The sequence below is a fragment of the Eublepharis macularius genome, chromosome 7 (assembly GCF_028583425.1).
Source record: "Eublepharis macularius isolate TG4126 chromosome 7, MPM_Emac_v1.0, whole genome shotgun sequence".
Lineage (NCBI taxonomy): Eukaryota > Metazoa > Chordata > Lepidosauria > Squamata > Eublepharidae > Eublepharis > Eublepharis macularius.
In genome coordinates, this window is record NC_072796.1 from 58,307,270 (window position 1) to 58,332,581 (window position 25,312).

Genomic DNA, 25,312 nt, shown 5'->3' on the forward strand with positions numbered 1-25,312 from the left:
GAAGAACTGGGTGAACAATGATTTCAGGAAGGTAGAATCCTGTTTACATATAAGTACAACTCTGTTTTCTTCCCTCTTCCCTCCTCCTCCAGCGGCTTCATGATCTCCCATGGGATAAACTGATGGAATAGGCGATTCAATATGCCTTGTGTAACTCTCTTGTTAGTCAGCTGCTTCTTTTTTCTAAGATGGGAATGCCTTCTGACTCCTTCTCTGCCTGTATGTCTCTTGACAGATTCTTTCTTCTTGATTCATGGCCTTCCAAAGGAAAAAAATGTATTTTTCAGAGCTCCTGCCACACATACACATCGAGCTTCAATGCTGTGCAAAATGGCTGGAGCAATAGGGACAGTGATTCGTTAGACTAGGACTCTCTCTTTTTACACTTAAGATATTGCCATGAATGGAATCTATCTCATTAAACCATAAGTTCTATATTTTCTACAATTTGATAGCCTGAAGCTTAATTACTGCACATTGGGGGAAAAGCTTCTGAGTAATTCTGCTACCAAATGAAATATAACTATTTCTAATAAAAATGTCTGATACTGAATCTGAGAAGACACCTGATTCCTTTCAAACTGAAGTGGTTTCAGAGCAATGCCATCTTTTTTTGTCTTAAAACATTCCAATGTATTCAGAAATAGCGGTTTTCGTAGCAAAAATGTTTATTATCCAAGTTAACTGATATCCTCCACAGCAAACAGATGGGGGAACAGCTGTTCAGATCAGAATCTCATGCATCAGGCACACTTTTTATCCTCCAACCTTCTTCTGCACCAAGGAAAAACGTCCTGGACCAAGCCAGATTCTTTAAGAGTCTTTACAGAGTACAGGTCCATTGTGATGGAGGCATCTCAGAGGAAAGATTTAAATTCAGGTGTTCTAATTTATTTCTTTTAAATAATAGCTATTTGTGTGAAACAAAATGTATTGAAAATATGAAAACACATGACGCACTGTTTTCAGGGTTGGCCCATGAAGCACAAATAAAGCCCCTATAAAATAATATTCAAGAACAGTGAGCTATTGAGTTTGGTGAGCAAAAAAGCAGGGTTGAGTCCTTAGTTTTAAGTAAGCTGCTATCATTCGTCCTAATGTGACTTCATAAGATAAAGTGGGGTTTAGGAGGTATTGAAATTTCCATGAGGAATTAGGAAATAAATTGAAATAATTCAATTCTTAGATTTTCATGAAATTGTAATAAATTGTGTCTTTTTCTCTCCAGAAGACCATCGAATTCCTTCTCTGTTTCTTGTTGATTCACAGCACCAGTATAAAAATACATTCAGGAAATGCCATGTGATCAGGAAGTAGCACAACCCTGAGTGAAGTTCCATCATATCGCTTATGTTGTATTGTTGGAGATGCATTGTCTTACTCTCATTCTTATTACAATTCTACAAACATGTAAAGGTAAGAAATTTAGGTTGTAACACAATGTGGATAAGTTTTTAAATTTCATATACCCTGTTGTACTCATCTTGTTAGTAAGTTCTATTGAAATTAACAGGACTTGCTTCCAAGGAAATGCATTGAATATCAAGGTGCAAGTATTTCTATGAAGGAGGGCTTCTTGTCTTTTTGTCTCAACATTGTTCCAAACAAATATAGTGCTTTCGGATATAATTCGGATATATATTGGTATGCAGGTGAGAGATTTTACTGTTAGAAGCCTTTGGTTGATTACTGAATACTGCAGGTGGCAGTTGTGTCTATTGCTGTGGTTTCAACCTTTAATGTACTTCACATCATTCTGAGGTTTTTGTTTGTTTGCTTGTTTTGGTAGGATGTTTCTCTGTTGCAGAGGAAGGAGAACCTGTGGATTCAACTGTGAAACTTACCAATAATATGACTCTTAAGTGTGTCTATCCGAAGATTGCAAAAATATCCTTGATATCATGGATTAAGAAGAGCAAAGGCAAAGAGACAATTGCAGTCTTTAGTCTGCCTCATGACTTGTATATTAATAGCACATATAAAAACAGAGTCAGTATTGTTAATAATACTGTGAATGATAAGTCCCTGGTTTTCAACAGTACCGCCGAGGCAGATATTGGCTTATATGTATGCTCTTTTCAGAGCTTCCCATTTGGAAAATGGGAAAAGAAGATACGGGTTGTCCAATCGGGTAAGATAAATGGTTTTCTTACTGTCTTGGTAGATTTAGAGAAGCGCAAAATGTCAATTCCACAGGTGTTTGGCTTTGCATTAGTAGCTGTCAAAAGGGGCCCCAGTGTTTTGGATCCTTGTGCCAGGGCTGGCATCAGCACATGGTGAGTTGGGGCAGATGCCAGTGCCCGTGGTGTCTGGTGGGGCCCACTGCTGTTGACTACTTACTTACACCCTTCCACTTTGTGTGTGTGAGTGATTTGTCACCTCTGCTCCCAGGTGTATATGATGTCTAGTGATGCTGGAGACCAGCATGTGGGTGGTACATGAAGCATCAGCCATGGCACTGGCACTCCAGCTGCACCCACCACCCAGCATCATCAGAGAAAGGGTGTGTAGGCAGTGTGAGCAGCTGTAACTGCAGGTGATGGAAGAGCTTCCAAGTGGGCAAAGGAAGGTTGCACAGGCCTTGTACGGGGCACATGGGTGGGAGGCAATAAGGGGAGCCTAAAGTGAGCAGAGTGAGGGACCTCCCAAAACCTGGAAGTGGCCCTGCCTTAAGCTAGTGATGTATGTGATAATGAGGAAAGTTGAACGTAGAGCACATGCATTGCACGCCGAAGTTCCCAGATTCAATTTGGCATCTCCATGTAAAGGTTTTCAGATAACAGGCTTTAGAAAAGACTTTTCTATGTTTGGTACCCCATGGAAGTGAGCCAGATAAGATTAGGGATCTTACTAAGTATAGGTCAACTTCATATGTTCATGAGGTAATTTTTCTTGTGCGGAGTACTTGTGGGAAGGGACACTTTGAATAAAAAGTAGTGGTAGAGGGGAAGGGAGTGCGTGGCCCTGTCCTTGCCAGAATATTTTAAAACTCTACCATCACCAACAAAATGCTTTTGTTTTAGAACAACAATATTTTCTTGATTTGAACAGTAATTTTAAAGCAATAGGCTAGCATAACATAGCTTCTCAATCTTTAGCACGTATGTTACCAACATCAACTCAAATGCACAAACCCTTTTCATTTAGGGGCCTAACTATACACATTTATTTATTATTTATGTACTTCCTTTGTACCCCACCTTTTTCCCCAGCTGGAACCCATCTATATAAGAGAGCCTTGGAACCACTTTGTAAAGAAAAGCAACTTTAGAGGAAGCTTTTAGCATATAGAAGCACGTGGGGTGGGGGGGGAGGGTGTTAAACCCTTTTCTCGTTCATCACTTATCTGTCCCAAATCACTTCCAAATGTTGTTTCCTCCCCAAGGTATTCCAAATGTGAGTTTTGCAGTATGTTTGCAAGTTTATACATGATTTTGGGACCTTATGTGAGGAGAGAAGGTACTTAGAAGAATATAAAGTTAATGTGGGGAAAGCATTACTGTCTGTCTCAAACACCCCTGCTAGTTCTCTAGCCTAAATCACACCAACTTGTAGTAACTCTTTTTTTTCAAAAGGAGGTAGGGGTGGGATTTGCTACTAGGTTTAGTTGCATCATAGGGGTCATCTCGTAGAAAAATAGCTACAGGAACTCATTAGCATAACTCATTAGCATATGCCACACCCCTTGACCAGGCCAAAACGGCCGAGATTCAGCTGCTGCCAGAGGGGGGAGTGTTCCCCCACCTGGCAGTGGCCCGATCAGGGCCATTTTGTCCCCAATCCAGGCCGAAAGGGGCTCAAAATGGCTCAAAATGGCCATTTGGGGAACTTTTTGGACTGGATCAGGCCCCAAATGGCCCAGATTGGGTGGGTGCTGGGCAGAGGAGGGGTTCCCCGCAAGGCACCAACCCAATCCTGGCGGTTTGGCCCAAAATGGCCATTTGAGCCTGGATCAGGGCTTAAACAGCCCGGACCAAGTCAGTGCCACAGAGGGGAGGGTTCCACCACCCGGCATCAACCCAATCCCAGCAGTTCTGGCCCTGATCCTAGTGGAAAAGGGGCCCAAAATGGCACGGATTGGGCGGAAATGGCCAGAACTGGGTTGGTGTCGGGTGGGGGAGTCTTCCCCCGCCCAGCACCAACCAGATCAGGATGGTTTCGCCTGATCCAGGCCGAAACGGGCCAGAAATGGCCATTTTGGGCCCATTTTGGCCCAGATCAGGGCCTAAACGGCTGGGACTGGGTCAGTGCCAGGTGGAGAAGGCTTCTCCCACCTGGCACCAACCCAATCTGCATGGTTTTGGCCCCAAACCTGGCCAAAACGGGCCCAAAATGGCCATTTTGACCTGTTTGGGCCCGAATTGGAGCCTAAATTGGCGAGATCGGGTTGGTGCTGGGCAGGAGAGGCTTCCCCCTCCAGGCACGGACCTGATCCAGACAGTTTGGTCCCCAATATGGGCCAAAACAGACCCCAAATAGCCAAAAATGGCCATTTGGGGCCTGTTTTGGCCCAGATCGGGGCCTAAATGGCCGGGATTGGGTTGGTGCTGGGCAGGGGAGCATTCCCCCTCCTGGCACCAACCCAATCCAGGCTGTTTCAGCTCCGATACAGGCTGATTTGGCCCCAATCGAGGCCTAAACAGCCCAAAATTTTTAAAAGTCAGGTTGGTGGGGCCACCTGACTGTTGTGGCATTTCGGTGTGCTCCCCCTCCAAATGAGCCCTGGTCATAGTAATACTTTAGGTTAGATTTGGAAAAAATGGTAAACATCTTGCATATTTTTCCAGCTCTGCATTCTGTCACTCAAATCTATGTGCATCCCAGTATTTTTTCGTTTGAAACATGATGCTGGAGAAGAGTTCTGTGGATACCATGGGTGGCTAAAAAGATAAATAAATGGGTTCTAGATCAAATCAAGCCTGAATTTTCCCTAGAAGCTAAAATATTAAAATTGAGGCTATTGTACTTTGGTCACATCATGAGAAGACAAGACTTTCTGGTAAAGTCAATAACGCTAGGAAAGGTAGAAAGCAGAAGGAAAAGAAGAAGACCCATAATGTGATGGTTTGACTCAGTGAAAGAGACCGTGGCCTCCCAGAATCCACATTTTTATGCTCTAAAGTGTATTGTTTCTGTGTGCGTTCTGGCAGGGTAGTGTCTTCACACTCTCCTATCAATAGCTGGATAATCTGATATCTTGTGAAGAACAAACCCTATTATTTGCTAATTAACTGTTCTGGATAAATGTTTGAAAGCAGTCCAGACTAAACTGGGGGGGGGGGGGGTTCTAGCTTGTTTCAGTGTTACTCACTTGTGTGCTTTTTTCATCTTTTTGATTCAAACATGCAGAATAATTCCAATACTTTTTTTAAAGAAAGGGGCGATCTCTGAACTTACCATGGAATCTATGCTAGAGAGAGATACCTCAGAGTTGCATCTGTATAAAGAGATGACATCACTTCAAGCACTGATTTGGAGGGTCTTCTCCTTTGAGGGAGGGTGAAATCAGCCTAGGGGGTGGAGGAACAAATGAATCTCCTTGTCTCTTTGTCCTCTGTGGTTTACCCAGTGGTTGAGCCAAAGGAAGATGCATTGCCCCCTTACGGGGGCAATGGCTTGTGCCAAGCCTGATGTACACTCTCTGATGACTTCCCTGACATCTACAATTCTGAGGTCAATAGTGGCCTACCAGTAGATAACACCATAAGCATAGAATTTGCAATTCTGACATTTTGTCAGAGGGATGGCATGAAATAACTAGTGGATATTAATATGTTGCAAGTTCATGCTGCTCTCCCAAAGCAAGAAAATTTACGCTTTTTCAAGGATTTTCTCTTCACAACTGAGATCACTTGTAATGACTGTCAGTCATTCTGAATGCTCTTAGAAGAGTTATCATACATTTCACAGAAATATCCATAAACAGCCAATCACAATGGTCAACACCTTATCCACCAGCTGCCTCTGGTCTCTTCCTCCTGCAGATATGGAGAACAGGGGAAGGGCAGTACAGCAGCTGCAAGGAAAAGATTATCACAGGATCCTCTTCACATTGTTCCTGTCCTTAGACATACAACTTCTCATGCTTACAGTTTTAGCAACACAGGAGCAGGAAGAACACTAGAAAGGAGCAAGAATAATGTACCCTAAGAAACCACAAGCCTCAACGAATGGGGGCGGGGTACTCCTTTGCAACTCATACAGTGTTTATTTTCCATCTGGACCAACAAAGCTACCCACCTGAAACTACGTGCCATCCTTCCGGTTTTCTTCCTTTCTCAGGACAGTCAAAGAAAGATCTACAGTGGCTACATGGATATTTCTTGGTTGACTCTTGTATCTGTGACAGATGTGTGTGTGTTATGGCAACCCTATAAATGAATACCCTCCATTTACTATCATTGACAGTTTTGATCAGGTCTTGTAAGTCAGGGCTATTGATTCCTTTATTGAGTCAATCCATCTCATGTTGGGTCTTCAAACTGCCTTCAACTTTTCCTAGAATTATTGTCTTTTCCAACAAGACTCGTCTTCTCATGAGACAATCAAATTATAATAGCCTTCAGTTTCTTCATTTTAGCTTCTAGGGCGTACTCAGGCTCGATTTGATCTAGAACCCATTTATTTGACTTTTTGGCTGCCCGTAGTATCCATAAAACTCTTCTCCAACACCATGGCCTTTTCTGCATGGCACACTTACAGCAGCTTTTCCAGGTATTCAGCCCATAAGGATCGGATCCGCTTTTGGGTTCTATACTCCAGCCATCCAGCTAAAAACCCAGTCCTGATAAGCTGGTTTCTGCCTCTCACTAAAGAAAGAATGTTGCTACAACTATTAATTGCCGTAGGACTATGTCTCCCTCTGCTAGCACATCAGTGGTGGCCACTGTGAGAATAGAGCCTGGACACTGGGGTGTGTGTATGTGGTATTTTCCCCTTAGCACTAGAAACAGACTATGTCTCTCTCTGTCTGACCTAGAAGCTTCTTTATGACTCGTCCTGATCCTCTTTGCTGTGCATGCTCTCTCTCTGTCCTTGTGGTCTCACAAGAAACAATATGCTTCTGCATGCCAGAGCACATCCATGATCTCATTCTCCCATTTCTGTGCAGCAGGATTAGCTGGTCTCTTATAATAGGGAATGTGTTTTTTAGATTAAGTTTCAATTTTCTTCTGCAACTACAAACATGCAAGTTAATGTGAATCAGGTTTACTAAAAGTAAGTTTTATTTGTTGCAGTATACTGGCTGGAAGAGTGTTTCATGACACATGATTCCATACTTTCCTGACTGCAACTTTGCTGGATTAACTAAAAATACCACCAAAAGGAGAAGGGCTGTCTTCACTCTGAAATGCTGGTTCTCAGCCAGTCACTGAGCCAAGCAGCTAATATCCAGATATGGAAGGAGCTCAGCTTTCTCCTTGTCTTCCTAATAGATTTTATTGTCACCACCCTTGATCATTCTATAAGTACAAAGGCAGCTGATCAATAAATTAAAATAGGTGACTATTTTACAGATCTAGTATCATAGTTTCATCATCACTGAGATCTTATTGTTTCATCATGTCATAATATTTCCTGTTTCAGTCCTTGGTCCACTCTGAGAAATTCATACAATAGCCTCATGCTGCCATTAATTGAAGGCACATCTTTATCTCATGACCATAGCTTTGAACTGCTGTATTGTGTGGAATAAACAGCCTAAAGGTGTATATATAAAGCCTCAAGGTTCTCAATGTTAACTGAAGTTTTTTTAGATAATTGTTGATTATGGTTTGAACGAGTTTCTAACTGATCATAGCTACATAAGGTTGCCTAATGAATATCATTAGGGGAGAAGAGGGCTGCCAGTCCCCCAGTGTGGGTGGAGGATCCTCTGCTTCCAGCCTCCGTCCCCGCCACAACTCACCTGGTGGGAAGAAAAGTCACTGGGAATGAGCCCGGGAGGCAAAATACCTCCTGGGCAAGCCCGTAGTGTGTGCACTGCCAGCAGGGCATGATGACATCACTTCCAGGAGTGATGTCATCATGCTGGCTGTGGGAATGCTCCCACAGTTCACTTGCGGGTGATTTGGGCTCCAAATGGGCATGGGCTCAAAGCATGGGAGCATTCCTGTAGCCGCCACAATGATGTCACTTCTGGAAGGGAAATCTTCACATTAGTGCCAGGAATGTGTGCTATGCGCACGTGCAAAGATTTTTGAAAAGGTAAGTGTGCCCCCCCCTCTCCAGGAGGATAAGGGGATTTGGCAACCCGAGCGGAGGAGTGTATCTCTCTGAAATGCTTCATATGTTAAGAGTGTGTCCAGCAACTCCATCCTCCTTACTGCCCTCGCCCCCCAGCCCTGCAGTAGCATGCATCATTGCCACGCTCTGCAGTCCCTCCTCCATTGGCACCTTAGCTGCAGGCAACTGCATGGAGCCCTAGGCTACCTTCCCCATTGAAACAGCAACTGCTGACCCACATGCCAAATGCTGGGCAACAGCCCCCAGCTGCACACTCGACTCATCTTTCTCCTTCAGTAGCACAAGCAGCTCAACCTCAGCCAGGCCCACAGGTCATTGGCATCCTGAGTGGGGCAAGTATAGGCCCAAGGCCATAGAGGGAGCTGCTGGAGAAGCTTCAGAAGCAGTCAGGGTGAGTCAGGCAGGGGGCAGAGCAAACACCCCACCCCGGGCTGAGATGGAGTGGGAGGGACCAGAAGACTGCAGAGTCTACCCAGCCCTCTCATCTGATAGGCTGGGAGAAGTGCCTCTCAGGGAGGCTTTGAGGGGATTGGGAGGAAACCCAGGAAGGTAGAAAAGGGGAACCCTTTAAAAGAAGGTTCCTGTGAGGGGCAAGGAAGAAGCATAGGGGGAGGCAGCTGGAGTGTGCTGCCACTTCCTGGACAGGAGAAGGAACAAGATGGTGCAATCCCCATCCCTGATCATCTGAGGGCTGAGGACACCAGTCTTGGGAAGCCAGCAGGATGACAGACAATCAAATGAGGGCACCAGTAAGGGAGGATCCTCACAGAGTGTCAATATATTAATTCATGTACAACAATTTTTACAAATGTTCCTTTCCCTTCCTTTTTTGTTTTGTTTTGTTTAACAGGGAACTTTATTCCTCCAGTCTCAGCAGCTTCTCATGTTATTATTGAACCAGGGAGGAATGTGACCTTTAGATGTGAGACTGATGCTGTGATAGCAATGAACAGTGTAAAATGGAAAAGGGTCCAAGAAGATACTGTGGATAACATAGTCCAGTGTAACCTCAATTCATCTGTTCATGGTTCAGATTACCAAGAACGTGTAGAGGTAAATTGTTCTACCTCAGCAAACACAGTTGTGCTTAGGAATGTCACACCATCCGACGCTGGAATATTTTGTTGTTGTTACATTGGAGCTTCAGGTGAATCTGGAGATAACTGGACAAAATTGACTGTCACTGTTGATGGTAAGTGGGGGAAGGATTTTTTTCGTTAGCATATATTTTGTTAATTAGCATATGTTTATTTTAAACACACCTAAAAGTCTCTACTAAGCAGCATTGAGGCTACTTAAATAATTTTTAAAAGCTTCTGGGAAGGAAAAACAAACTAAAGAATGTCAGCAACCTAGTTGGGATGGTGAAAAAGAACACAATAAGACGGGAAATGATATTGGGAGACTTAAGAGTGATAAAACTAAATTCTCATTTGTCTCAGTTTTTTGTCAACTATGCTTTCTACTTGCATCTGAGATGTGCAAAAATAGAGAATGGAAAGGAAAGAAACACTAGTTTCAATGGTGAGACAGAAATGTGATACACGGAGGATGCTGTTGGTCCAAGTCATCTTGAAGATGGAATGTAACATTTGAAGTAGAATCTGAGGGCCAAGCTACATGTGACGAATGACACTTGAACAGCAAGTGGATTGAGTGGAGCGCAAGTGAACAGGGAGAAATACACTTGCCGTTCAAGTGTCATTCGTCACTTGTAGCTTCGCCCTGTATCTAGGAAATTAAGAAACAACCAAATCAGACATGATGATCTCACATGGAGAATTTGTTATACATACATAGATACATCTAATACAATGTGTGTGTGTTTGAATACTTATCCACATGATTTTTTGTGTACAGATGTCATTTGCTTGGCATAACGAAACTTACGAAGCTATCTCAGACCAAGCAGGAGAGTACACAGAAACTTTATTTGGATTCTGTTTCTTTTGCTGGTTAATTTTATTCATTGTCTTTATTGTGTGTTTGGATTCTTTTGACTGCTTTGTTTCCATTGGATTCAGTGGGAAACCTTTTTGCTTTCTATCCAGTACAACAGGCATAAAATTCATAGAGGCTGTGCCCCTCAATGATAGGATGGTGTGTACCATCTTAAAAAAAATATTTAGAAAAAAATTCTGCTGCCTCTCCAGGAACCTGCCCTAGGCTGCTTACAAAATAAAAATAATAATAATAAAAACAAAACATTAAAAGATATTGGTCGAATCCACATTCACCCATTAAGCGCATGTTTATCGGATATCTTCCGTTTGCCTCCAATCCGTGATTTTTTTCCTCTTCGTTCACATTCCTGCTTCCAATCCGTCTTTCTCGCGTGTCCCTCCAGTCACATGGCCGCTCGAAAACCGCTTTTTGGGGTGGGACCTTTTTCCCCCGCCCATTTTTTTAAATTTTTTTGAGCGCACTTTTCCGTTATTTCGATCTTGCCTTATAAAGAAACACCATTGAAGGTAATGATGCCTCTCTTTCCCCCACTGACAGCACTGATGGCTCTCTCCCGTTTCTTTTTTGGAAATTTGGAAGCATGTGGGAAGCTTTCGTGGGCATTTCCTATGCAGGACAGTTCAGTGCCTGAATTTTACTGAAGTTTCACTTCCTTGGAGTGTCATTATTTCAATATTTTGTAATTTCGATATTACAGTAATATAAAATAAAAAAAATAAAAAACAGTTAAAAAGGAAGTTTCGCGAGTCCGTTCATTCAGAAACAGCATAATCAATAAATCCAATGCTATGAAGTCAAAAACAGTCTTTTGCAGACTACGGAGCACTTGCAAGTTGAATCAGCCAATAGGAACTCTCGGAACGGCCGGAGAGACAGGAAGGGGGGTGGTTTTTAAAAAAACTGCGTAAATTGCGCATTGGCCCGTTCACGGCCACCGTGAAAATCCCGTTGAAAACCTGTGACCACATATTCAGGAGAAATGCGAGTGAAATGCATCTGTTTAATGAGGTAATGTGACCGGCACTCAGGATTGCGTGGGGAATGCGGGGAACATGCGACTTAGAATGAGTAATGTGGATTCAACCATTAATTAAAATCCAGCATTAAAAAAAACCAGCCCAGCATAAAAACATAAAACATAAAAACAGTCCACTGACAGCTTAAAATAACAGTTTCCAGACTAAAATGGTGTTTTAAAAGCCTGGGTGAACAGAGACATTTTGACCTGGTACCTAAAAGAAAGCAACACAGGTACCAAGGGGACAGATGGGAATTTTACAAGCAATTTCTTGCTTAGACGGATGTGAGTTTTTCCTCTTTCTTAGGCTGCTGTGTGGAGGTGAGACTAGCAAGACCCAAATTTAGGGAGCGCTTATAAAGTTCCAGCCCCTTTGTGAAGGAAAGCTTTGTTCCTTTGTTCACATGATTACTGATTTCCTGTGATGTTCTTAGATTGAGGTATGTAGCTGTATTGGTCTGCAGTAGAACAGCAGGATTTGAGATCAGTGGCATCTTAGAGACCAACAAGATTTTCAGGATATAAGCTTTCAAGAGTCAAAGGAGGAGAAGTGGAGATCCCTGAGCCCTTATATCCCAGTCAGGAAGTGACAGTGTTGAAGCAGAGAAGGGAGTCAGGATGTAAAGATACAACACAGCTTGATTGGAGATCTCCACTCCTTGTATCTGAAGAAGGGAGCTTATACTTCTGAAAGCTTATACCCTGAAAATTTCTAAGGTGCCACTGGACTCAAGTTCTGTTGTGATGTTCAGGTTCTCTAGACAGAAAAATCGTTTTAGAGAAGGGAGGGGCTTTTGTCTAGTGCTGTCTGGGGGAGCTGCTGTTACTTCTATTACTACACTAGTAGGCAAATTGTCTACCAAAAGACAATTCACCACCTGTAATAGAAAGTGTGGTTACACTGCTTTGTCTAACTGTAGCCTCTTGCAAGAATTTTTGTCTTGTGCCATACATCTGAACCATCAATGATGGTGAAAATGCAAAGCAACCAAGGAGAGTTTCCCTTTTTGAGCTTTACTGCTGCAACTGGATGTCAGAAACTGCCCTTTACTTAGCAAGCCATCCCAGCTACCATCATGAAAGTCCTATATATTCATGAATCATAAATCCAGTACCGGAACTGGGTTTTTTTAAAGCAATCATATAAGAATGGAATTGGAACTCTGCTGAATCACATCAAGAGACCATCAATTCCAGCACTTTGGTTGCCAGTCAGATGCTTCTGGAAAGCACAAAATGATTATTTTCCTTCATTGTTTTCTCCTCATCCACTGGTATCCAGAGGTCTCTTGTCCCAGAACATAGATCTATTTAGCTATCTTGGCTAACAGTTTTATCAATAGCTATCTTCCATGAATCAGTCTAATTTTCTGCATTTTCCCCAGGTCCACTTTCTGAGATGACACAGATTCCAAATGCAGCTTCATCACATTTACTTATTTGGAGGCAGTATATGTATTTTATATATTTAAAAGTAATGGCATGACACCTCATAGCTAAGACACTTGAGGCAATGTACAGATAAAAAACACTTTGGGGCTGAATCCAATATAAAGCTAACATAGCAAGTTCATGGAAGCAATTATTTACTGGCTTCTCTCTAACATGTATATAATTGTGTTGTGTAAATAGATACGCATTCATACAAGACAGGAGATCTTTTTACTGCAATCCATCCCTGAGGATATGTGGCTGTTCATTCTGGAGGGTCCACTGAGTAGTGCCACTTTGGTGGAGATGGGGGTAGCACAGGAGCATGTGGGGGAAGGTGAAGCTGATCAAAATTGTTTCCATGAATATGGCCCGAAATGTCATGAATGCCCACATGTCCCTTTTAAAAATTGGCATGACAGTGACTAGTTTTCACTAGTTACAATGACACATTGTAAATGTGTAACAGTTTAGTGATGTTATACATTTCCATATACTTAAGAAAAATATTCAACATCATACAATTTGACTTCTTAACTGAGTCACTTACCACTACTACTGAGGGGAACTTTTTCACATGCATACTTGTGGAACATGCCTCCCTTTCTAATAGTTCTTTTAGTCCTTTGTGAAAAGACATGGAACTATGCACAAAGACATGCATTAGACAGACAGAAAGAATGTGTCTCTATATTTAAGGCAACTAGATCAGTGCTCCATTGTCACAATCTAGTCATGCCAATTGTCTAGTTGGCCATAATATGAATGTTGCATTTCAGTAACTAGCCATGTATAACTATGAGTAGCTAGAGCTGGCTCAAAGCTAAAAGGTTTCTATTGAGTTTTGGGTGCCATGAAATAATCAGCAAAGTTAGATTGGACTGGAATCTCTGGCACTTTTTCTTGTGCAGTGTTTTCTCATTTTTCTCCAGAGTCCAAGAAATAGGCTTCATTTACTGCATGGTATCTTAGACATCAGGTTGACTATGAAATCCTGATTGTCTGGGATCATGTGAGAAGAATATGTTTCCAGCAAAAACAAGCTGTGGTAAATCAGGTCTCTCTGGGTCCTTAAGTTGTGGAATTTTCCTAAACAATAGAGATCCAAAGTCACTAGATTTCAATGAAAAGTTCCCTGGACTTCACTGACAAACTACCACCATCTGGTAGCCAGAATTCCTTTTTTTAAGTTTCAGGCGGCCTTGGAGGAGACAGATTATTTAGACCTGTTTCTATCTAGATTCAGGCATAAATTCAGGATTGAAATGGCCTTGATTGCCCTGACTGATGAGCTTCACCAGGAAAGGGACAGGTAGGGGTGTGCATTACAAAACTCCTGAGCCAAAAATGTACATGAAAATTGCTATTTTGGGCTGTTATTGTAATTTTCTAGAATGGTAACACCAATGTGGAAGGGTTGGGATGGGATTACAAAAACCTCTCTCTGAAAAAAAACATATTGTTTTTCGTATTTATGTGCTTACCATCAGCAATGCAGAAGGCATCTTGTTTTCTACTATCCTACTGATTTCCTGGGGAAAGGCCCAGGGAAAGGGAAGGTGACTCCCAGCTGTCTCCCAGGAGTCTGGCAGATCTGCAGTTCCAGTTCACGTCTTCTTCCTTCCCTCAAGGGGGGTGGGGTGGGGAACAGAGACTTTTTTTTTCCTTTGCAGGTAGGATGACTGGTGGCACCTTGTTCAGGGACCCATAGAATTGGACCCCTTGGTCTAATTCACTTGAAACTTGGGGTTTTTTTTAATGGACAGGCAGCACTAGCTCACCTGCAATCTTGGCGACATTTGGATGAATTACAGTCACTCCAGCCCTACCCCCGGGTATAATGGCAGATCTGAGATGGGACAGGATGGGGAGGTTTTCTGCAAAGGAAGCCTCCCTCACTTTTTTCACTTTGTGAAAGGAAACAAACAACAAACCAGAGCAAAGAAGGAGGGAAAGCAGAGTTTTCAGCTGAAAGATATTTTTTAAAAAATTGTCAGTCCGTCACATTAAATGGAGGAAAATGAAATCAATGTGTACAGTTTAAAAAAAATGCTGGTGACTGGCCAATGCTGTCCTGCTAGTCCACCCCTTGACTGCCCCCCACCCCAGGAACCAGTAGAGAGGAGTGTACCTGTGTTGAGAGGCACCTACTTTGGGGTAAAATTGAACCCCTTTATTCAATCGTTTGGAATTTAGGGGTACTTTAGATTAGAAGGAAGACTGTGTTTTGTGCAAATTTGGTGCCATTGGCTTTATAAACAGCTGCCCCAGTCCCTCAAACATATTCTCCATTGAAAATAATAGATTTAGAACTCAAAAAACAACACAAATTCTTATCCTGAACTGGTAATGTCTTACCAAAAATCAGCAATCCCACAGGTGCAGGAGCCAAATTTTGATCAGGGCTGTGGGAAGAAGAGGCTTAGACAGGGTTGCCAGGTCCCCTTACCCTCCCGGCAGCAGGGGGTAGACGTGGCTCTTGCGTCCTTCTTCTCTTTTTTCCTTTACTCATGTGCGCTGTGCTTGTGCACCCAGCAGCTGCTCGGTGACATCACTTCTGGCGACATTAGAGTGCATGCCTGCTTCACAGCAGGCTGATTTGGGCTTCAAATGGGCCCAATTTGGCCTTTTTGGGACCCAAATTGGCCTGCAGTGAAGCACAGAAGTGCCCCCAGGGAAGCGCAATGACATCAGTGATGTCATTGTACCACCCTGGGAGTGTGCCTGGGAGGCCCGTTCCCATACCTTCCTCCCCCACCAGCCAGGTAAATGGAGGTGAGAGGCAGAGGGTGAAAATGGGGGATCCCCCGCCCCCACTGGGGGAATGGGATCCCTAGGCTTAGACCTCCCCCTGTGCCATTTTCCCAACCTGAAATGGTCCTAGGGAACTGCTGTTTACTTCATTGGAGAATGCTCATGTTTGGATATGAGTAGCCATATGTGGCCTCCAATGGGGAAATAGTGACTGCCTGGGTCCATTTCGAATAGGGGGATGTCTAAGATCCTTTTCTCCATGTGCTGTGGCTCCAGTTTGAATTGGACTTACATGTGCCTGAGAATTCAGTTCATAGCATGGAGTTCTAATGCATGCCTGATTCTGCAGACTTGGGGAGGACAATGGAAACATAATGCCCTTAGATAGCAACCTGCATCTGACAAGATCTAATTCCTAATGCTGTTGGTGCCAATGTATACTACAGTGTGGAGTTGCTAAATAAAATGTCCATATCTCAAAGCACAAACTCATAGCAAATATTATTTAGCGTCAAGACTCTCAGTATTGTTTACTGTCATGGTAAAAGATGTGTCCTCTAGAGCTGCAGGGAAGTTTGTATTTTGCTTTAACCCTAGATTCTTATAGTAAAGTGACAAGCACTGGAGAGAAGAACTCTATGATAAATAGTAGGCAGTTGAATGTTCTGTAACATGTATTTTCCAGGAAACCCAAGTGAAAAGAGTACATTGGTTTTGTCCCAATGCTCTGTTCTGTGGTCTCCAAACATGTATATCTGTGGTTTCTCACTGTCATAGAGGTGTTCCTGTGCAATGTGTAGACTTATACACAGTACAGACCTCTGAGCCAAGGTACATAGCAAGCTACATTTTACTTCTTAACGGAGTTGTTCAAACCACTCATTATGTTCTACTGCCTTGTAACTGTCTGACTTGTCAATGTATCTTCGGCAGCCTCACAGTCAGGGGTAGTCTGAAGATCAGTTGTAATTCTGGGAGAACTGCCATTGCTCCAAGCAGCAGCAGGAAATAAGAGGCAGGGTAGGGGAATTTCCTGCCTCCTTTGCAAGGCTGGCAATTCTAGTTTGAAGACTGGAGTTCCCTGACAGTTCTCTTGAGATGTCATTCTATAAGGCAAATTGATGGTCACATATCTGCCCAGCTGCAGCTCACCATCAACCAGATATCCAAAGACCTAGAGGCTTGCCTAACTTTAAAAAGTTGCTCCAGCCTAATTGTAAGCGCCTGTCTGTATGATGCTTTTCCACAGGCAGGCTGTTTACTGCTTTCAACATTATCTCTAATTGTGCACTAATCTGCTGAGAATTGGAAGTGTAGGCCTGAAGTCTATAATAGAATGAAAGAGTGCAAATAGAGGGAATTCACTATCTTGTTGCCCAATAATTGTCTTCCATATATAAAACTTCTCCAGCACTGCAGTCCTTTTGGGCTACACTCTAGGAATCCCCCCCCAATCTTTGTGTTTTACCATAGAGATTTTGGGGGCTTTTAGAGCATTATCTGGAAGTAAAATCATTTCTGTGTCAGATGTGACCCTCCCCAGGCCCTGCCCCAGCCTGGCAACAGTACACTGGTAAGAAGTTGCGTGATACACAAAGAAGCTTGGCTTGCTTATGTCAGGAAGCTTCCATTTAGCTTTTGGATCAATGCCTAAATGCTGTGGTTAGGCAGCTATGGAGGGAACAAGCTAAAACTGAATCCATATAAGACAGATGCAGTGCTGGCTAGTAGAGGGGAGTCGGTTGTCAACTTGGACCTTACTTTGCAAATAGAGAAGCAAGTCAGCGTTGGTGCCAGGAGAGCTTTCAGCTGTGTCTGGCTCATAAACTGTGCTTCATTCTTTGATAGCTGGTCTAGCCATGCTGATCCTAGCGATGCTGATCCTAGTAAATTTTAGATGGGACAAATATTGAAGACAACTTGGACTGCAATTAGTTTAAAATGTGGTGGCTTGTCTGTTGATTGGCACTCCAATATTAGACAAGCTACATTGGCTGCCGGTGTGTTTCCAGGTTTAATTTAAAGCTGCTGTGGCTGCATCGTCTTTGCTGTCTTTCAGGACAGCCTCCAAGGCAGCATTATTTTATAGATCTGTTTCTTTATCTTAGATTTCCCTGTCTAGTATTTCAAGGTAAATTGTTTTTTAGTGGGGTTTAATATTACTGTAAACTGCTTTGAGTCATATGGGAGACGTGGTGTGGTATAGTGGATAGCATGTGGAAGTAAGAGCTGGGAAACTCAGGTTCAAGTTCCTATCCAGCCATGAAGTTCATCATCGGGTGACCTTGTGCCAGTCACTTTCTCTCAGCATCACCTGCCTCACTACACTGTTGTTGGAGCTTCTTAAAGGAAGGACAGGATAAAAATTGGATAGTTTTTACTAAAATAAGTAGTAGTCTGGAGAAATTTTCTGTTCATGGAGGCCCATCCTACTCCCCTGTGCAGAGCTTTTTGCAGACAATTGATTAAAATAATTCTGTTTCACCCAAAGCACCACCTCACTGCATATGTATTAGTCTGTGGAGGCCTGGACATTGGCACTATGAAGGAATAATGTGGTCCATTCACTTCAGGGCGGGGCAGTTTGGCTAAGAGGTGGTAGATGTAGAACAGTCCTCACCTCCTAAGCAAAAACAACTTCCTTTGGAGGGTCCTTGGCCTGTTTCAGAAGTGGTTCTTATATTCTAGTGGGAATCAAGCTCCTCCCCATCCTTAGTCGGTTGTCATTTCCTACCTTTCAATGATAGCAGCTTTATGGATAGAGTGGGGATTCAGAAACACCTACAGATTGAGAAGGGGCCTTATTCCTAATTTAGCTGGTAAGGAAGCTGAAGGAAGCAGCAAACCTATTTGTGCATTTTTAGAATCCCTGTAGTAGATACTTGATTCAGATTTGAACTTGAAAGGCAGGTATTCAGATTCCACGTTCGCTACCATGGCTTTGAGGAAATTGCTCTCTTGGCTCCAGTTGTCAAACTGTAATATGGGAATTCTAATTATCTGTTTCACCAGGCTGTCAAAGGGTTGTGTGGCATGAGGGAGTTTTATCTGCTGTCACCTACAGGGATTTAGGTTTCTCAGTAGAACCTATATTTTAGAATACTTTGAAGCATGCATATTCTATTTTTTAAACTAAACTTTATGCAGTTGTAGGTTTCTGCCAGAAGTCTCTGGAAGACAAGAGTATCTGAAATCTGATTAAAAATCTAAAATAGTACAAAGACTCCAAATTTTCAGTATCCTGTTCTTTTCAGAAGATTACATTCTAACATATTTTGTCTGCTTTTGGAAGACTAATTGATGGGGAAACACGTCTAGCTTCTGCTGGCAGGGGGAAGGTGACAGTCTGTGCAATGCCATTTGTGATAGAAAAGTTTTATAAACGATACTGAGACCCACCATGGTGTAGTGGTTAGAGTGCTGGGCTAGGATCTGGGAAACCCGGGTTCAAATCCCCTCTGCCATGGAAGCTTGCTAAGAAACATTAGGCCAGTCACACACACTCAGCTCTTTCATGGGGTTTTGTGAGGATAAAATGGAGTAGAGGAGAATGTTGTATACTGTTTTGGGTCCCTGTTAGGGAGAAAGAAATCTTGTCTGCCTTTGACCTGGCTCTGTTCTTAAGAAAGATTTTGAGCCTCAGGCAGTCCTTGTTCAAGACTCCTACTGAAATTACCCATGTAGTGGTTTGTCTCATACAAGTGATGCTTCCTATTTGAATACATAATTACAAATTTGGCAATGTTTTCTGATAGCCTATAATCTAAACAAGTTTTCTAAAATTGTTGTAGAAGTGTGTCTTTACTGAAGAGATGTCCTTCATCTCTCAGGTAGCCCATGATAAAGCTTTTCCAGGCAGATAATGGGGACCAGTACACACTTTATATTTTTCCCAGTATAGGCCTTGGGCTTTAGATGACTGGGCCAGCATGATCCTATTCATTACACCAGTGCAGCCAGATTTAGTGGACCTGTAAAAAAAATTCTTATGTAGCTTATAGATATTCAAGATACATCCATGCACAGGAGGACCACTTATTTAAGTATGGGACTCTTCTGCTCAAATACAATTCAGATCTCTAGTACTATGAAGGCAGTTAAAGATGATTATAGGTGAGAAAGACATTCATTTCTAATTGTCTTTCCACTAATTATGCCATACAACAAATCATTTGAGCCAAAAGCATTTTGCTTTGAACCAGTTTATAAATATCTACTCATTCGGCATGAGCATCACTTGGACTACTAAGCTTCACAATACTTGGTGAAACATCCTCTGTGGATCAGACGGTACATATTATTTGCTGATTTGTTTTTTTTCCTGAGAAGTATTAACAAGATTTTCCATCCTTCTCCGCCTAGTTCCTTTGGATTACAAGCAGACAATTTTTGCCGTTGCTGGAGGTGCTGGAGCTGGAGCTGCCGTCTTGCTATTAATGCTCACCTTATCCATTGTTGCAACTGTTGTTCACTGTAGAAAGTAAGCACGTTATGAGATCTATGGAGATATAGGCAGATTTATCGGATAATGGTTCAGTGACTTTACTGCTATACTGTTTTATCTTTTATATAGCTAGATAATTAACTTGGAGAGATGTGTGAGTCCATTCATGCTGCCTTCTCATCTATTGGAAGTGAAAGCATTTGAGAAAGATGGGAAGGGTCATATCTGGCTGATGGTATGCTGAGGAAAAGCACAGTGTTTGCTTCTCCATTTCTCAGCTTGAAAGAGTTAATTATATGAACAGTTGCTAGCTGAAATATGTAATACAGCTGAAAGTTTCACTTTATTCTAGGTTTGGAAAAACCCATTAAGCACACTTTTGTGGTTTTTTTCAGAGCTACTCCCTTTGGCTCTATATTAATATAATAATATAGTCTGAAAAATGGCTATGTTGGCCCTGGCACCAAATGTAATTATTTGTTTGTGTGTGTGTCACCAGAAAGAAGAGGAAAAGGATCGTGATGCCACCAAAAGTCCCTTTTACCTCTAATATCCAGGTAATTCTGTCTAGAGAATATTGAATGTGGTCGAAGTGCATGTGTGTTTTGGGGGTGGCTTTGGCTGAGCCAGTTCTGTTTTATCCTTATTACAATGTACTTACATTCTCAGCTTTTGATGCTTTGCTGTGCAGCACTGTTATTCTGAGGACTTGAGGCTTAGGCCTTCTTTGTTCAGCCTTGTCATTTCCATCAGAAACAATAGAAGAGCAGTTAGTTACAACAGAAATATCTTTTCCATCCATGAGGCACTATTAGACAGTGCCGATTTATTATTTATTTTATTTATTTATTTGATCTGATTTATATCCCGCCCTCCCCACAAATGGGCGCAGGGTGGCTCACATCACCAATAAAATACAGAAAGTTAATAATCAGCTTTAAAAACACACTTAAAACTTTCACTAAAATACTCCAGACACATATTTCACTATGTATTTCACTAAAATACATAGGCTACTTTAGATACTGATCCAAAACCTGCATAGGTCATAGCATGTGAGCAAAATGCATAGCTGAGGGCAGTCATAGCAGAGGTGGTGGAACATCTCCATTTTACAGGCCCTGCAGAACTGTAATAGGTCCCGCAGGGCCCAGATCTCCATTGGGGGAGCGTTCCACCAGACTGGGGCCAGGGCATACAAAGCCCTGGCCCTGGTGGAGTCCAGATGGATGTCCCTTGGGCCAGGGACCACCAGGAGTTGTTCGTCTGCAGAGTGCAGCACCCTGCAAGGGATGTAATGGGACAGGCGGTCCCACAGGAATGCTGGTCTCAGTCTGTGGAGGGCTTTAAACACCAAAGTTAACACCTTGAACTGGATCCAGAACTCCACTGGAAGCCAATGCAGCTGGCACAGCACAGGATGGATATGTGCTTGAGTAGGCGTTCCTGTAATAACACATGCTGCTGTGTTCTGGACCAGCTGTAACTTCCAGGTCAGGCCCAAGGTCAGCCCAGCGTAGAGTGGGCTGCAGTAATCTAGCCTGGAGGTGACTGTCACATGGATTACTGAAGCCAGGTCCTGGGATGAGAGAGAGGGTGCCAGTTGCCTGGCCTGTCGAAGGTGAAAAAAGGCAGACCTGGCAACGGTCATGACCTGGGCCTCCATTGCAAGTGTGGCATCCAAAGTCACGCCCAGGCTTCTCACCATCAACAAAGGCTTCAGTTGTACCCCGTCGAGGGTTGGGAGCCAGGTCCCCAACCCCATTGCTCCACAACCCAAAACAGAACTTCCGTCTTCAGGGGATTCAATTTCAGGCAACTACTGACGTAGCCATACCTCTAATACTTTGTGAACTGATACAGTGCTGTTTCATTCTAATGACAAGTAGGGCAGGAAAGAGGGCATGTAAAGGGTCTTTGGTCTACAGAAAATTCAAGTGCCACTTGGAGATAGTGGTTGATAGCCAATGCATATATTTTGAAAGCCCTTGTCATTGAGGTCTATCTACAAAGGCTCAGGAGGACAATGCTTGTCATTGTGCCTTTAAATACCTTGCATGAATAAATATGTAAACTCATTACCCTAGATAATAATACAGTGAGAATTTAGGCTAAAATGAGATTACTTCCCTACTTTTATGTTTGTTTTTGGTGATCAGACAAAGTGTGAACATACTACCTGGAGTGGTTTACATGTTGTTGAGTACTATTTGTTCTCTTGCCAGTGATGGCCAAAAATAAAATTTTGTTCTGAGACATAGCAGCAGTCAGGGGAACAAAGGCCTGCCAAAAGGAGATGGATGCTTGACCAGCTAGTAATTTCCACTGTGTACAGTATGCTAATTTCAAACAAATATTTGAGATTGCTCTAGTAATAAAAGCGAAACTGTGCTTGTTGTACGGAATGGTTGTACGGAACATACTGTGTTCAGGCATCTCCAGAAAAGGCGCTTTGGTTGCTCCTCTTTTCTGCCTTGTTGCTTTCTGTTTTCTGTGGCTCATTTAAACCGGATGTGGGTTGGTGCATGAAAGGCTTTATCTCACAGCCAAACTAAATGTGCTAGTTGACTTGTGGCTGCCATGCATTCACTGTCACCATTTTAAAGTGATTATAAAGTGCTGCCCGCAATGCAGAACTTCCCCCTCACCTGAAACAACTGCAAGGTGTGTGTACAGCCCCCTCCCCCATAACTATTTTGGCCCTTAAAAAGGCATGGGGTAGGGGGAAAGAGCTGTATACCTTGCCAATCATTTTAAATTGGCAACGGCGAACAGTGGTGGCCATGAATCTGCCACCATGTTTAGTCTGGCTTTCAGGGTAGGGTGTAGACAATCTCCTTCCTAGCTTTCTCCTTCCTCCAGTTCACAAACTACAAAAGTGTTTCTGAAGTGTCTGGAAAAACATGCATTGAAATTGTATCCTGTGTTTTCAAATGTAACAGTGGAAATAATTCTAATTTTGTCGAAGGCTTTCACGGCCGGAGAACGATGGTTGTTGGGGGTTTTCCGGGCTGTATTGCCGTGGTCTTGGCATTGTAGTTCCTGACGTTTCGCCAGCAGCTGTGGCTGGCATCTTCAGAGGTGTAGCACCAAAAGACAGAGATCTCTCAGTGTGAGAGATCACTGAGAGATCTCTGTCTTTTGGTGCTACACCTCTGAAGATGCCAGCCACAGCTGCTGGCGAAACGTCAGGAACTACAATGCCAAGACCACGGCAATACAGCCCGGAAAACCCCCAACAACCATAATTCTAATTTTGCCTGGTTGTTGGAATCTTTGCTATGACAACAGAGACTCTTTTGTTCAGCCACCTGCCATTTATAGCAATCTTCAATTCACTGTTTCCTCCCTCCCTCAGCCGTATAATTCTTCTAGAATATCAGCCTTCCATGGTCCACTGAATGGAAGTGAAGGAGAAACAACAACTGCATTTGCCACAAAGGAAGAGGCGATCTATGTCAACTACCAATGAGGACAAAAATGCGAGTTTGACCATCTGTTCAATGAGTTAGCCTGAAATATATGTAGATCTGCACTGAGATTCTGTTCAGGTTAATGTGACTCTTCTCCCAATTACCTTTCAGTTTATTCAGGAATGAAGGGGTTCTTCACACACATGTATACACGCACAGATGTACAGGGTGTTGTGTATACATTAGGAAATAACAAATGGTGACCCGCAAGGACTTGTTGGGGGCATATCATTTCCCCTCCCCCATCATGTCCCCTTTCCTTTCCTTGCCTCCCATAGCCTCTCCCCCTTTCTCTGCTTTCTTCTCTTCTTCCCACCCACCTTTGTCTACCCCCGTCTCCACTTTTCCCGCTTCCCCCCACAGCCTCTCTGGTATGGTCCATTTGTATGGTGCCAGAGGAGCCAGGCCGAGTTGTTTGGTGGGGAACCTGCAAGGATTTGTGTAGGGTACTTAACTTTTTCCTGTATCTCCTTCCCCATACTATTTCCTTTCACCCTACTCCTGGCAGCCTTCATTTGCTCACTTTTACCTACATCCTTCTCTCCTTCAAACCTACTAAATTTTATCTGTCCCCCATCTTCATCTATATTAATTTATTTATATACTGCCTTTCTCCACAATGAGGTCCCAAAGCAGCTTTGCCTTCATATTATCCTCACAACAACCCTAAGAGGTAGGTTAGGCTGAAAGTGTGGAACTGGTTCAAAATCTCCCAGTAAATTTCAATAGCAGACTGGTAATTTGTACCTGGGTCTCCCAGAACCTACTCTAAAACTCTAACCACTACACTACTCTGGCTTTTGTTGGGGGTGTGGGATGCTGTTGAATAGTAGCAAGCATCCAGGCCTAGGTGGGCCATGCAAGTCATGTGGTATCAAGTTGCCCAGTGGTTGCTTCTGGGCCTGACCCAGATGAGACATCTCTTAAAGGCCATGACAGAACTGGAAAGGGTCCTGCCCTTTCCCTTTGCCTTTTACTAACAGAAACCAAACTAAACTGTTATGGTTGCCTAAAAACAGCCACTGAGGGCTGTTTTTTTAAAACTCCTTTCAGAATTTTATGCAAACCTTTCAGAATTTTTTTCAGGAAGATCTGTGTAGGAAGATCTGTCTTGTCCATTCATGACTCCAGTCTCTGGATTTAAGTGTCCAGAGATCAGGGCCACTTGGCTATTAGTATATAAGATTTACACAGTGCTAAAACTTTGGCTGACATGATAACTGAAAGGATGCAGCACAGCTTCTTTGTACTCCATGTCTGAAAATAGGTTTCCTGTAGAGGAATGAGAGGCACTGAGCCGTGGCCTTCAAATTGTTTTACAGTCAAGTATTTAGTTGGTCAAATGCAATCATCTACTTTCATGACTTCAGAGGCCAACAGTGCAGTGAGGATGTGGTCGATGACTGGAAATGTATTGTCTTGCCAGAATTCAGTTCACTAAATAAGAAGCATCCTCTTTCTTTATATCCAGAACGAGCAGCCTTTTGGGGAGTTCCTGCCCTTCGTCATAAGTTGATTGTGCAGGATTTTATACAGTAAACATATTGACGGACATCAAATCTCTATTTTCTGTACCACAAGGAGGGAGAAAAAATGTACACAAGGACTTTTGCCATCAAATTATAGGTAACAATTAGAATAATTTATTTCTAAGGTTTAATTGCAACAGAAATAAAGGAGAACAAGAATGGTACATGAATAAATGTGGCAAATTAGAGTAAAGTATGAAGAGAGGACACTGGTCAACATATGATAGGTACATACACACATATAAACATATGTATATATATGTATATGTGTCTCCTGAAGATATCTAGACAAGAAAAGGTACAAGGGTAGACATAATCAGTGAAGAAAACCATAATGCAGAATTTCTTATTAAAGTGTTTAAATTTTGTTTAAATTCTTGCCTTTTAACAACTGAGCAAGAGAACATACAGGAAACCCAGTGACAACTGCTGAGTGCTACAGTGTCTTAGG

At 42.7% G+C, this 25,312-nt stretch overlaps 1 protein-coding gene across 1 annotated transcript; it reads left to right on the forward strand.

Annotated features, from left to right (window-relative positions):
* The first annotated feature begins 1,356 nt into the window (after positions 1-1,356).
* CD226 (CD226 molecule) lies at positions 1,357-25,193 on the forward strand. Its single transcript, XM_054985713.1, has 6 exons — positions 1,357-1,416; positions 1,790-2,131; positions 9,098-9,439; positions 19,778-19,895; positions 20,359-20,416; positions 23,218-25,193. The coding sequence occupies exons 1-6, from the start codon at positions 1,368-1,370 to the stop codon at positions 23,329-23,331; spliced, it is 1,023 nt and encodes a 340-aa protein (XP_054841688.1). The 5' UTR covers positions 1,357-1,367; the 3' UTR covers positions 23,332-25,193.
* Positions 25,194-25,312: the final 119 nt, after the last annotated feature.